This window comes from Capra hircus, chromosome 18, assembly GCF_001704415.2.
Source record: "Capra hircus breed San Clemente chromosome 18, ASM170441v1, whole genome shotgun sequence".
Lineage (NCBI taxonomy): Eukaryota > Metazoa > Chordata > Mammalia > Artiodactyla > Bovidae > Capra > Capra hircus.
The window spans coordinates 55,161,364-55,175,307 of NC_030825.1; the positions used below are offsets into that span (position 1 = coordinate 55,161,364).

Here is a 13,944-nt window from a genome sequence, read left to right on the forward strand (position 1 = left end):
AACTGGATACAAACTGCTGCTGCTGCTTAAGTCGCTTCAGTCGTGTCCAACTCTGTGCGACCCCAGAGACGGTAGCCCACCAGGCTCCCCTGTCCCTGGGATTCTCCAGGCAAGAACACTGGAGTGGGTTGCCATTTCCTTCTCCAATGCAAAAGTGAAGTCGCTCAGTCGTGCCCGACTCTTAGTGACCCCATGGACTGCAGCCCACTAGGCTCCTCCGTCCATGGGATTTTCCAGGCAAGAGTAAACTATACCTTGACAAACCTGACTGTGAAAGTGTATGTATAAATCAATAACTGAAAGATTTAATGGTAAAGAACTGGAGTGTGTCCCACTTACTTTCAAGCGGCTCAAGAACAAAGGAGAGCAACTAATAAATGGGGCAAAATATGCTAATCAAGGGATCTCAGATGGAAGAATTCTTGCCGCTCGCTCTCACAGAGCCATCACCAACAGCCCCAGGCATCATGTCTCAAACCTGGAGTGGACAGCTGGACGCTGATGTATCTGGACAGACAGAAATGTCCCTGAGATGTAAGAAAACAAGGCTGCAGAAAAGGGAGGGAGAGAGAACACAGAGGAGAGCGAGGTGAAGGCCCCATCCTCAGTGGCACCACAGCCAGGCCCCAAGGGTGGCCCAGGAGCCTCAGGTCCCACCCCTGGGGGCCGGGCTGCAACTGTGTCCAAGCGAGGAGGAGACGGCTGGCCTCCTGCCTTTATCGGGGTTATTACTCTGGGCCCGTTGTGAAGGTTGAAGTTTTACTTTCTGACCACCCAAATTCGATTCTGGAATGGTTTTTCCAGGTTCAACACTCGTTTTTTTTAAAAATATTTATCTGTTTTGGCTGCCCTGGGTGGTCACTGCTGCATGGGGCTTTCTCTAGTTGTGGTGAGTGGGGACTACTCTCCAGTTGTGGTGTCAACACTCACTTTCAACCTACTGAGACCTGACTTGAGATAGGGCATGATACCGATGCTCTCAGAATGTTTATGGCCAGAAATGGAAATGTGCCACCCTGATTTGCTCTGGGTTTTCATTAGGGTGTCTCGAGCCGTGCTGTCCAATATGGTGGTCACTGGTCACGTGTGGCTACCAGGTGCTTGAAATGGGGCTATAAGTAGAAAACAAGCACCAGATTCCTTAGACTTGGTATATATTAAAAAAAAAAATACAAAATATCACGTTTTTTTTCATATATTTATTCCTTGCTGAAATGGTACTCTGGACATGAATATACTGGATTAAATGAAATACATTAGTAACATTAATCTCATCTGTTACTTCTTACTTTTTTCTAACATGGCTACTAGAGAAATTTGCAGGTAGCTCTGCTGTGTTCTTCTTGGGCAGCACTGGTCTAGAGCGCAAACTCTAAACCTCCAGGAGGGGGCAGCCCTCAGTCAGAGATGACTCAGCTCTTCAAATGAGAAATGAAGCCACATTACTTTTTCCACTCCTTACCCTGAGAATGACTCACAGGTTCTAGACAGCTACCAGTTACAAAACCCTACTCCTAGGCTCACAGGCCAAAAGGAGTGCCGAAGATGAGGACTTTCTCCCTGATGCTCTCCCAGGGACGAGTGGACGTCCTCTTGCTCTGCCTGTTCAGGGCTTCCCCTCAACCCCTCAGGGAGCCCTGGGCCCCATCTAAACAGTGAAGCCACCACTGGGTGGATTCTTGGAAGCTGGCTAAGGTACTGATTCTTCCCATTATCAAAAAATAGCCCAAACCTTCTGGGAACCAGACAGAAGGTGGGAAAGCCTTCACCTGGGAGAACACATTCTCTCACACCCAATCACCCTACTCACACCCATTCACCCAATGACGAAGTGAAGTGAAAGTCCATTCTACTCTTTGCAACCTACGGTCCATGGCATTCTCCAGGCCAGAATACTGGAGTGGGTAGCTGTTTCCTTCTCCAGGGGATCTTCCCAACCCAGGGATGGAACCCAGGTCTCCCACATGGCAGGCGGATTCTTTACCAGCTGAGCCACCAGGGAAGCCCCCCCGCCCCATGACAGATGTCAGGAAACCAAGAACAGGGACCGGGCCCCAAAGTCCTCAGTCTGATTCCCCAGGGAGAACAAAGGACATAAGAATGAGTTTCAGACGTCCTCTGGCTGGTAAGGAAGCCCTGATACCTCAGTGGAGGGGGTCCCCCACCCTCAGAACTCCCAACGCCCTGTACCTTTTCTACTACATGAAAGACTTGGAAAAAAACATTTGACTTTTCCATCAAAACAGAAGCCATCCGAAGCCTCACTTCCTCTCCATGCTCCCTGGGCTCTCAGAAGGCCATCTAGGAAATCACGAGGTGTGTTTGGAGACACACCAGGCCAAATTCCTTTCAGGGAGCTGCTCTCCAGTGAACACCGCCCCGGGCAGAGAGAAGACACACACGTGACCGTCCCCATCCTCCCTGCAGAGCATACGGTTCCCACTCCCTCCTGAACTCGACCCAGCTCCAGGTCAACGCAGCTGGCATCTTGGTCCCGCACGGAGGCCAAGCCCCTGGCCGTCCCAGTCCCTGTCAGCCCGGGCATTACCTTGTCCAAGAGCTCTCGGGTCTCCTCGGTCAGGGGGTCGTGAGAGAACATGCAGTCGTCGCCGTTGATACAGTTTCCAGTTGTGTGGTACAGCTTACACGGGAAATCACGTACACCGCAAGTTAAGGCGAATGCCTCACCTCATGAAACCCACCCCAGGACAGAAACCAAGCCCCTCTGTTTCAGAGAGGAGGAAACTGAAGCCCAGAGAGGTGCAGTGACTGGTTCAGCTGTGCACAGCAGGTTGGCAACTGAGCCAAGAAGAGATGCCTGTCTGGAGTGCAGCCTGCTCCACCACACAGGCCTTGAGGCCCTGTCCTCAGATCCTCACTCAACAGGAAGAGGGTGAAAGTTCAATGATCTGCCCACGGATACTCAGCCATTTGGAAAAGTCTCAGAAAGACAGCGGGCAATGGCACGGTCTTGAGAATATACTTGACCCTTGAATGACATGGGGGTTGGGGCACCAACCCTCTGCCCAGTCAAATATAGGAGTATAATTTATAATCTGTCCTCCACACCCTCGGTTTTCCATCTGTACCAAGAATACGGAAGATAGATTATATATTAATTATACTCAGATTTTTGTGTCTTAAGATACAACCAACTGCAGATCCTGCAGTACTGTGATACTACCAAAAACAACCCACATGAGTGGACCTGCAGAGTTCAAACCCACGCCGCTCAGGGGTCAACTGTGTATGTATGGGGAACACATAACATGCGTGCCTCAGTTTACTCATCTGCAAAATGGCAAGAGCAGACCTGTCGCAGGGCAAAGGTGACGGCTGAAAGAGATGGAGACGGGCAGAGGGCTCTCGGCACCTCCTCCGTGCACAAATGGAGTGCGGTGAAGGCCAGCTGTTAACTCCAGTAAGGAGAAAAGGTCTACACCCTCCATGCGCTCGAAGGCGGGCACCAAAGGATATCATGCATGTAGGGGCAGTTCTCGGCTCGGGCACAAAACCCAGTGATGTAAAACTTGCACAGTTCTCGCTTCTTTGGTAGCTCGATGTCGTGGCTAAAATTACAGTGGTCTCCCTGGAAGAGAACCAGTCAAAGGTAAGCTGTTTGCCAAGGAAGTACTACTCTGTCACTGGGGAAGCACAGAGGGACCGATGACAAAAATGAACAGTCCCCTCCACACAGCCCCTGGCATTTATTCTGACCCATAATGCAGTTTCCCACCAGCCTGAAACTTCTGCCAAAGCCTGTGCCCCTTTCTCCCGCCCGTGCCTCCTCCCCCTTGTCCTCAGCTACCCCACCCCCACCATTCTGCTGCCTTCACTGCTTCTAACCCCTCCTCCTGCCTCCCCCTCTCTTACCCACGTACTGCTTTCTGCGTAACAGCCAGTGTTCAGTTTCACTCTTCTTTCTTCCTAACAGAACCCCAAGCTGGGGTTAAAATTACTCTATTTCCCAGCTTCCTATGCAGTTCTGCCCAATGAGATGTACATAAAGTCCCAGGGAAGACAATGCTGCCAAGGCATTTTTTTCCCCAACAATTCCTTCCCAGTTTTCTTCCTCTCAGCCCTAGATGTGACGGCACAGCAACCACTAAGCAACCATGAGGACGGAAGCCACTTGCTTGAAGATGCCAGCATAAGAACTAGGAAGGAACCTGGGTCTCCCATGGTGCTACTCATCACTGTACCTGCCCTGTAGTGCCCACTCCCAGACTCTGATCTTTTTATTTTTTGGTCATTTGACATGGCACACAGGATCTCAGTTCCCCAACCAGGCATCGAACCCGTGCCTGCTGCAGTGGAAGCACAGAGTCCTGTTAGGATTGGACGGCCCGGGAATTCCCACACTCTGTTCTGAGAGACAAACGTCTATGGGTTTCAGCCAGTGGAATTGAGCTTTTGGCTATTTGCAAACTGTACAATCCAAACAACAATATCCAGGTGAACAGAAGAAAGAAACTTGAATACCTGGGCCCTCTTTCTCTTCCTAATAGCTATTTATTTTTGTTTGTATGCATTTCAAGTTCCTAAAAATAGCATGAATTGCAACTCTGAACAAGGAAAACTTTATGTATGCATGCGTGATGTGCAAACCTTTGCTTGAAACATAGTAACATTTTTCCCTGACACAGATACATAGGTACAGTATTCCCTGGGAACATGTTGGCCAATATCTGCCCACTGACTGAATCTGAATAAAAAGCTGGCTGGCTGAACTAACACTGGATTGTACTTGTTTCCTTCAGGACCCTGAGCTCACTGGCATGTCTCTTGGCATAACACTCTGCCGTGAAGGTCGAGGCAGGCCTGATCCCTTCCCACTCCCACCTCTTCGGCCTTGATGACTCCCTCTCCAACATTAAAGTTCACTAACTCGACCAGGCTATGTCACACCTTTGCATTAGCGACAGGTCCAACAGAACATCTGAGGCTCCGTGAATCGGGTGGAAATTTTGGCCAAAAAATCCCCCCAACCAAAATAACACAGGTGTGTCACCAATCTCGTCCTGGCTCTTCAATCATTTCCAAGCCCCCGATGCATTTTTCAGCCACTCCAAGCCCACCCAAACACTGCCCCAGAGAGTGTGGCCTCCAGAAAGAAAGGAGACCGCGAGGCCCGTGTGTCCCGGCTCCAGGCACCCTGGCCCCAGGCACCCTGGCCCCGGGACTGCCCTTACCCAGGTGCACCGCCCCTCCACGAAGTATTTGCAGATGACTTTGCCTTTCTTGTCGGACTGTTGGTGGGGCTTGTCGTGGTCACTCCTCCGGTAGCTCCCACCACCATCCTGTTGGGAACACAGAGTGGGAACGGAAAGGAGAATTAAAAGGAAGGGCGGGGAGGGTCTGTGCAGGCCAGGTGGAGTGGACAGTTGAGGGTGAGAGGGGCTGACTGGCAGGGCTGACGGGGCACCGACCAGCCAGTTCCATCCGGGGCCCAGGTGGGTGGCTTAGAGCCCCGCTGCTCGGAGCTGAGAACGCGCGTGCCACACACCAGCAGGAACGCATCCGCTCTGAGGCGGCGCCTTCCTGGAGAACTCAGAGAGCAGGTGACTGCAGGTGCTACAAAGATGTGGCTTTAAAACAGAGGGTCTCCCCTGAAGAACATCACCCAGGAGAGCTGATTAGTGCTGAGAGGCTCCCCGCTGGAACGGCTGATGGGAGCAAGGGGATGGGATCAGCCTCAGAAGACAACTCGTTTAAAGAAAAAAATTTTCGAGGAGGAGCCTTGAGTAAGAGCATCACGAGGGGACGGAGGACTGACTTACGCCCATGTCGTCGTCGTAGAAGTCTTCGTCGTCGTTCATCCCGCCCTTGTTCATCCCACCTCGGCTGCCTCCTCGACCGCGTCCCCGGCCCATCCCTTTCCCTCGACCTCGGGAACCCCGGCCTCGGCCTCGACTTAACCCTGCAGAAGAGAGAGATGGTGTCCATCCGCAGCCTCTGCCCAGGACCTGAGCCCCGCAGCTGCCCGGGGAGCCCCCGCCCTCCCTGCCGCCTTGCCCTCGGAGCGCCGGCCCACCTCGCCCTCGGCCGTCCTTGGACCGGCGGTACTGGCTCAGCTCCTTGGAGTAGTCGTCGTAGTCCTCATCTCCCATCGGCTCCTCACTCTCCCCGTACTGGAGCCCCGGGAGGAGGAAAGCAGGCGCGTGTCATTTGGGGAACAGTGAACCACGTCCTGAACTATACATGCCAGCTCTTTCCGCCTTTTTGTATGCTCAGGACACCACCAGACAGAGGTGGCCAGTGAGTGGCCCAGGACTCCTGCCTGCGCCCCTCTTCACCCGCCCCAGCCTGGGCAGTGTCTGGGTCCTGGTCCTTTCCCTGAGGTCTGTACGCTCAGGGCTCCCAGCCCCTGTCGCTCCCAGGGGACAGCGGTGCAGCTGGAACAAGCAGCGTGGCCAGGCCTCAGGCAGGGACAGAACACGAGTGTGGCAGCTCTCCTGTGTGTGTGTAGGGGGTGAGTAAACAGACAACTACAAAGGCTTCAAAAGCACCCTGGGGAACCCTTTCTTCAGGGACGAGGAACGGAGGCGCCAAGAGAAAGCAGCGGCTGAAGATGTTCGACAGCTCAGCCCTGGGAACCTTTTCAGTTCTGAATCTCAGGAAGGTTCTCTCTATTCAAACAACAAAGGAACGTTCGGAAACCTGCCATCTGATGCCTTCTTCCCAGCAGTCTCAGGGACCACCTCCAACAGAGCCTGTGCCCACCAGCCACGCTCCCCCTGCCCCCGAGCTGGAGAAAGCCTTACGTCCATCTCCTCCTCGTAGAAGTCCTCTTCGTCCTCTGGGTGGTCTCCTCCCACGGAGCCTCTGCCTCTGCCTCGGCTGCCCCTGCCCATGCCTCGGCCTCGAGACCCTCCACGGCTGCCTCGGCCCCGGTAGCCCCTGCCTCGGCCCCGGCTGCCTGCATGGTGATGAGACAGTGAACAAGGGAGAAGTCAACCCCCAGCCACCCGAGGTCAATCACCTCCTCCTCCTCCTCCAAGAAGCCTTCCCAGATGCTCTGGGCTGACACAGTCCCTGGGCCTCTGGACAGAGCTGGCTCAGCACCATGGACACACAGCTGCTGCATGCTCCCCACAAGACCCTGACTGCTGCACTTTCCCACATGAGGGCACCAGGCATATGGGGCCACCCAGCACCCAACACGGGGCTGACCAAACTAAGACGCTATGACGCCAGAAGACCTACTGCCCTCTCCTGCATGAAGTGATTTTCAATAAATGTTAGCGGTTTTAAATGAAAGAAAAAAAGAAAATGCTGTGTGTATAAAGTGCACAGTGGATTTCAAAGACTTAGTTAAAAGACAGCAAGAGAGAGGTAATATTTATTTATTTAAAAATCACATCTATTTTGATTACATGTTGAAATAAGATTTAGAATGTATAAGCATCATAAAATGTGTTGTTAAAATTATTTCATGTTTTCTTTTGTTTTCAATGTGACCACTAGAAAATCTGTAATTAGACAGTGGCTTGCACTGTATTTCTGTTGGACAGGACAGTTCAGCATCTCCCTAAAGAGCGGGGCCTATCTACAAAGAAGTGCAAGAAAGACTGCTGAATGACCAGCCACTGAAACAAGCAGTGCTAAGAACTGCTGAGCTGGAAAATTCTGGAAGCCCTCTGGGGCTGGGAAATATGACTGGCAGATGGTTCTGAGAGGTCAGGCTGGGTCTCTGGTGCGCGGCCCTCCCCCATCCTCCTAATTGCCACAGGTTCAAGGTTCAGAGGTGTGGCAGTCCCGTGGGCTGCAGTCACACCTTGTCAGGTGACGGAGGCAGGCATCAGCCGTCAGTGACCCTCCCAAGCTGTGTGAAAAGTTGTCTATCTCTTCAGAACTGACCAGGAAATGAGTTTAAAGAACAACGCTTCAGAGGATTCCCCAGGGGTCCAGTAGTTGGTTAGCACTCAGCACTTTCACTGCCAGGCCTGAGTTCGATCTCTGGGAGGGGAGGCCCCCCTTCAAAAGCAACCTGAGCCACAAGAGTCCTCTCCTCGCCTTGACTACATGTTGAAATAAGATTTAGAATGTATAAGCACCATAAAATGTGTTGTTAAAATTATTTCATGTTTTCTTTTGTTTTTAACGTGACCACTAGAAAATGCCGGCCTGGCTCCCTCCCAGCCGCAGCCTCAGCACAGACCCTCCACTCCGGTGGCGGAGCCCCGGTCTCTGGTGCTCGCGGGCAGCGCCCCGCCCAGCCCCCGCTGTGCTCATCTCAGCACTGAACGACAGCCCCCCCTCTGGTCCTGGACCTGAGGCTGCGCGGCGCGGGGCCCAGCCCAGCAGGCCAGGGGAGCGGCGGGCCTCACCTCGGCCCCGGCTGCTGCCCTCCTTGGCGCGCCGGTACTGGTTCAGCTCTTTGGTGAAGTCGTCGTAGTCGTCCTTGCCCATGTCCTCCTCCTCCTCCCCCTCGTACTCCCCGTACTGCTCGTTCTCGTAGTCGTCGTACATGCCGTAGCCTTTGCTGTCCATCTTGGAGTAGGACTTCTTGGGCAGGGGCGTGGTGTGGGACGGAGGGTACTGCTGGTGGGACTGACGGGGAGAGGACAGTGAGCCCAGGGGCCTCCAGTTCGGACTGCCAAGAGCCCCGCTGTCCCCCAAACTGGCACGTCTGTCTGAGTGTCTCTGCTGGCCCTGGGGTGAGAGGCTAGCCCCGAGCCACGCTGGTCCTGGCTCCCACCTGAATGAGAGTGGGGCTGTGGGCCCAGTTGTCTCTGTTCTTCAGAAAGAGCCACAGTTGTAAAGACCACTGAGAAACAGAGGGCCCGTGACCCCTGAAGAACGGAGTGGGAAAAGAAGGGTGTATTTCCCAGGGATCTAGAATAATCTCATTTGGGGAGGGGGTTGCCAAGCAAGAGGGACGCTCTCTAGTCAAAAATCTCCTGGGGCCTTGGAATTCAATTAATGACTACTTGGGACCCAAACCAGTGGCTTCCCTGGTAGCTGAGTTGGTAAAGAATCTGCCAGCAATGCAGGAGACCTGGATTCGATCCCTGGGTTGGGAAGATCCCCTGGAGAAGGTAATGGCAACCACTCCAGTATTCTTGCCTGGAGAATTCCATGGACAGAGGAGCCTGGCAGGCTACAGTCCATGCGGTCACAAAGAGTCAAACACAGCTGAGTGACTTTCACTTTGACTTTTGGGGCCCAGGCTAGAAAATCATTTAAAATGATGCTTTCCAACTGTGCTAGTTCCAACAGACACTGGATGAAGTCTAAAAATATAGCACAAATGGAGGCCACCAAGATGTCCTTCAGTAGGTAATACAGGTAAGCAAACTGTGGTACATTCAAATGGAGTATCCAACTCCAGTGGAGTATCCAACAATGAAAAGACATGGAAGGACCATAAAGACATCCTGTGGAGGGAAAGAAGTCAATCTGGAAAAGCTACATACGAGTCCAATTACATGACTTTCTGGAACTGGCAAAACTACAGCAACAGTAAAAAGACTGGTGAGTGTGAGGGGCCTGCAGAGAGGACTTTAAGGGAATTCAAACTACTTTATATGAGAGTATATGGTGAACACATAATACGATATACCAATGGTGGCTAAACAATTACAACAAATGGACCACACTAATCTAAGACATTAAAACCAGGGGAATGATGATTACAGCAGGAGACGTTAGTGTGAACTAATACTTAGCTTAACATAAATACAGATGGTAAAAAAAAAAAAACAGGGGAATGGGGTGGGGTGGGGTGGGGAGGGGACTGGCCTATCTCCTCAATTTTCTCTAAACCTAAAACCGCTCTAAGAACAACAAGGTCCTACTGTGTAACACAGGAAACTATATTCAACATCCTGTGACAAACCCTAATGGAAAAGAATACGAAAAGAACATATACACGTGTATAACTGAGTCAGTTTGCTGTACAGCAGAAATTAACACACTGTAAATCAACTGTATTCAGCAAAATTTTAAAAACTAAAACGGCTCTAATAGTGGATCTTAAAATGCCTTAACCCCTAGTTCCCAATCAAGCTTGTGGTGTTCCCTGCATTCCCTGCCACCCTCAAGTTTAGATTAACATCAGTTCGAATATCTACAATATCTGCTACGATGGGTGATGCTGAACACCGGATACTTTTAAGAACTTAAAAAAATTTTTTTCCAATGAAAACCTTAAATATCCATGCTAATTCATCTCTTACTCGTTTTGCCAGGGGAAAACAACACACAAACTGGGCAAATAATTAAAATTTATGCTTAAGCTCAGTGCTATATAACCTCAGACCCCACAACATCTGAGGTGATTTATTCCCATAACCATTTCACTCTCTTGCCCATTTTCTACAAAAGGTCGTTTCAGAACAGTGTTAAAGTCAGCTCTGACGGAGACAAATCAACATCTTTCTCAGGGACAGGGGACAGACACGATAAGTCCTGCCAAGGCCACCGCGGAGGTGGCCCAGAGAAGCACCGACTGGGCTCAACTCAGCTCCTGCCCCAGGAGCCTCAGCCTGGCTGAAGTGCTCAAAGTCTCAGCATCCTCACCTACAAAGCGGGGGATAAAACCAACACCTAATCCTGCGGAATTAAAACCCATGTACAGGGCCGTGCAAGAGTGCCCAGCACAGTGCCGGTGCTCAGGAAACGCGGGTGATTTCATGACCCCAGCTCGGGCCCGGGGCAGCGGGCACTCACCGGCGCGTAGGGCGGGCTATACTCTCGGTATTTGCGGTGCCCCTTCTCGCTGGGGCTGAAGTCCGAGTCATCGGAGAAGTCCGAGAAGTCATCGCTGGAGGAAGCGTGACGCTGCAGGGACAGAGCAGAAGGTCAGGGCTCCTGCGGCGGGCAAGCCACGTGCCGGCCACAGCAGGGTGCCAGCCAGGCTGCGCGTGGAAGGCCTCACCTAGGGGCATCTAGCGGCAATGGAGCATGAGCTACCACTCTTCAGAAAAGGTCTTTAAACAGTTTGGGGAAAGGAAAACCAGCCTGATTAAGAGTGCCCTCTGGCCTGATGAGCTGAGCTCGGGCCCTGGGGCACTAGGCCGGGCAGGGCGCCAGCAGGCCCAGCGCGCCCTCCGGGACCTACTTTATGCTTGGATTTCCTCCTCTTCTTGGCCCTCCTCTTCTCCTTCTCCCGCTCTTTCTTGCGCTTCCGCTTCAGCCTCCGGTGAGACTTCTCCTCGTCCGAGTCGCTGTGGTGCTTCTCCCCCTTCTCCTTCCGGCTCCTCTCAGGGCCCCCAGAGGTGTCCTGCGTCTCCTCGGCCCCATCATCTTCCAGCTCGCCCTCTTCCAACTCACCATCTTCCCTGCAAACCAACCCCATGGCTGAGTGAGCGCAGGTTCTGAGGGGGGCCCGTGGGACTGTGGGCCAGAAGGGCCCAGGACTGAGGGCGCGAGGCCTGATCCCCGCTCCACGCTGTAGCCCCTGCCCCGACGCTGTTCTCTACTGTCTGCTGAGGTGGAGGACGGGGGGCCCGTGGAGAACAGGCTCAGGTCCCCGGATCTCAGGCCTGCCCTGCCCTGTCGGCTCCACGGCTCTGGGCCAGAGGTGAGGAGCTGGGCGGGTGGAGGGGGGAAGGGCCCCAGACCCCTCCCTGGGCTCCCCGCATGACAGGGGCAGCAGTGCCCACAGAAGGGCTCCCCCCGCCTGCCGCTGACCCCTTGTTTCCACCTGGGTCGCCTTATCCACAGCACCCCCCGGCTCCCTGTCCTACGACTTCCTGACTGTCGAATCCCCTACATGTCACCCCGATCTCCAGCACTTTAAGAAACAACCCTCCACATGGGACAGATGCTGCTGGCAGGACATTCTAAACATCTAAATATCTATGGGGTAGGGTGGGGTGGGGTGGGGAGTGAAGGGATAAATCAGGTTAAGAAAAAGAGCAGCTGGAAAAAGAATTCAGTTTTTGGAGCCAAACCCACAGACACAGTTCTCACAAATGCAGAAGTTGGTTTAAAAAAATAAATAAGTGTAAAAAAAAGTCCAAATCTCTCGAAGTTCATCATGCATGACGATTGCCAAGTATGTGTGTGAGCACAAAAAACTCCATTAACTAAGACCCACAGAGAGAATGAAAAGATAAAAGAGTAACATGACAGGCCCAGGACCTAAAAGGCTAACCCCCGAAGGAACTAATCTCGGCAGAAAAGGCCCCTGCTGTTCAGAAGGGACCAGCTCAGTGTGGGAACAAGCTCATCGGGGGGGCTCAGCCCTTGGAGCCTCGAAGGTTCTAAGGGGCTCTGTGGAGAAACAACGGCTGACCTCTCTGAGGATCCTCCAGGGCCTTTTCACACACAAGGCTCCCTTTGGGCACCTCCATGCTGCCCGCCTCACCACCCATCAAGGGGACCCTCCCATTAATTCTCACTCTCAATTCAAAGGAGTTGGGGCGGCTTAAAACCCAAGGGTCCAGGCCAACGGTTACTCCGTCGGCAGAGGTCGTAGGTAGTTCTCAAACACAGGATGCAGAACCAAAAAAACTCCTACTGATGTTTCAAGGCAAACAATACAGCGAGGTGACCCCGGAACCCGCCCGGCGGTCCTGGGCCAGCCATGCAGGAAGAGTCAAGGCTGGAGAAGGCCGCATTCCTGACAAGTGAGGCACCTCCTGGCTTGGGTGTGGCCCACACGAGAGTTGCTCCATGGGAGCAAAGCTCTCCTGGGAAGAGGCGACTCTGCTGGAACGGCCTCACCCACAGTAAAGGGGCCACCTGACTGGGGAAACTGGTTCTGGCGAGCTCTGAGCTGAGGGAGAAGCTGTTATTCAGGGGCATGGCAAACTTCCCGCGGAGACCTGGAGTCCTGCAGGACACGGAGAGAGCAAACTTGTCCCTGCTGAGAACTTGGCTGGGCGGGCCAGGTCACCAAAACTCAGGAGAAAAAAACAGGGACAGACAAGACTAGACAGACAGACGCTTCGGGACTAGGGAAGGCCCACAGACCGACTGGAGAGGATGGGGTTGGTGTCCTGTGAAGAAAAGCTACGAGGAAAACAGAAGCACCACTCTCCACACTTTAGTCCGGAAAGGGAAAAGTTAAGAGCACCCAGAACCGCAGGGCAGGGAGGGAGGGAACCTGGGAGGACAGGGAGCTGTCTGGGGGCCCAGAAGCCTGGACGAGAAGTCAAAGGTCGCAAAGAGCAAAAGGCCCTCCTGGAGCCAGGAAAGGCCTGTCAGAGTGGAAGGAACGGTGGGATGCCGTCAACCCTCTTGTTTTCAAACCAATGGAACTTAACGGGATGGCAGGTGAAAGAGCGTGTTGAGGCCGGACACACGGAGTGACATGGAAAAACTCAGAAACTGGTTCTTAGCTCCCCGTTCCTTCCTTGATTGGTGAGGATCGAAAGGGAAGGGGGAGCAGCTCACTGGCCGCCGCCTCCGACGCCGTGCACACTGAGCCTCTTCTCTGTGCTGGGTCTCTGAGCACACCCAGTTCTGCACGGCCCTTGCAGGAAAAGGTACAAATGACAAGAAGCCGAGTCCACAGGGCAGGGGAGCTGAGCCGTCTGGGATACAGGGCCAGGAGCTGAGCCGGAGGGGCTGGCCCCTGCAGACACTCCTCCACCCCCACGCTCATGGACAAGGATGCCCAGGCGCCAAGTCCTGCCCAGGGTCAGCTGAGACCTCCACCTGCGTCCTGCAGTCACACACACACCTCACACTTGCCCAGGGGGGCAAAGACCATCCCAGCAACTCCAAGAGCTTCAACCATCCTCAAGAGAGATTCCACGAGAATGCCTTTTCATTCCACAGGCTTTATCCAAGGCAGGGAATTTCAGCATTTAAATCACTCTACAAAGACTTCTTTTAGCCAAAGACAGCTTCTCTGTATCCTCTACTAACAGCCCCAGGTAGATCTACAGCTTTTTACAAACTGGGGAGTGAATACCTGAAACTCTGTTCCCTGGGAGCTGATGCAAAATAAATAACATTAAAAAAATTTTCCTGGTGATTTCTGAAGGG

General features: G+C 53.0%; 1 protein-coding gene across 1 annotated transcript in view; it reads right to left on the bottom strand.

The window, feature by feature from the left end:
- Nucleotides 1-13,944, bottom strand: part of ZC3H4 (zinc finger CCCH-type containing 4) — a 37,690-nt gene that overhangs the window by 11,713 nt on the left and 12,033 nt on the right. The window contains 9 exon segments of the mRNA XM_018062663.1: nucleotides 2,549-2,658; nucleotides 3,478-3,589; nucleotides 5,193-5,300; nucleotides 5,781-5,920; nucleotides 6,035-6,131; nucleotides 6,765-6,919; nucleotides 8,331-8,553; nucleotides 10,675-10,785; nucleotides 11,066-11,285. Coding sequence (XP_017918152.1) covers nucleotides 2,549-2,658; nucleotides 3,478-3,589; nucleotides 5,193-5,300; nucleotides 5,781-5,920; nucleotides 6,035-6,131; nucleotides 6,765-6,919; nucleotides 8,331-8,553; nucleotides 10,675-10,785; nucleotides 11,066-11,285 — 1,276 coding nt within the window.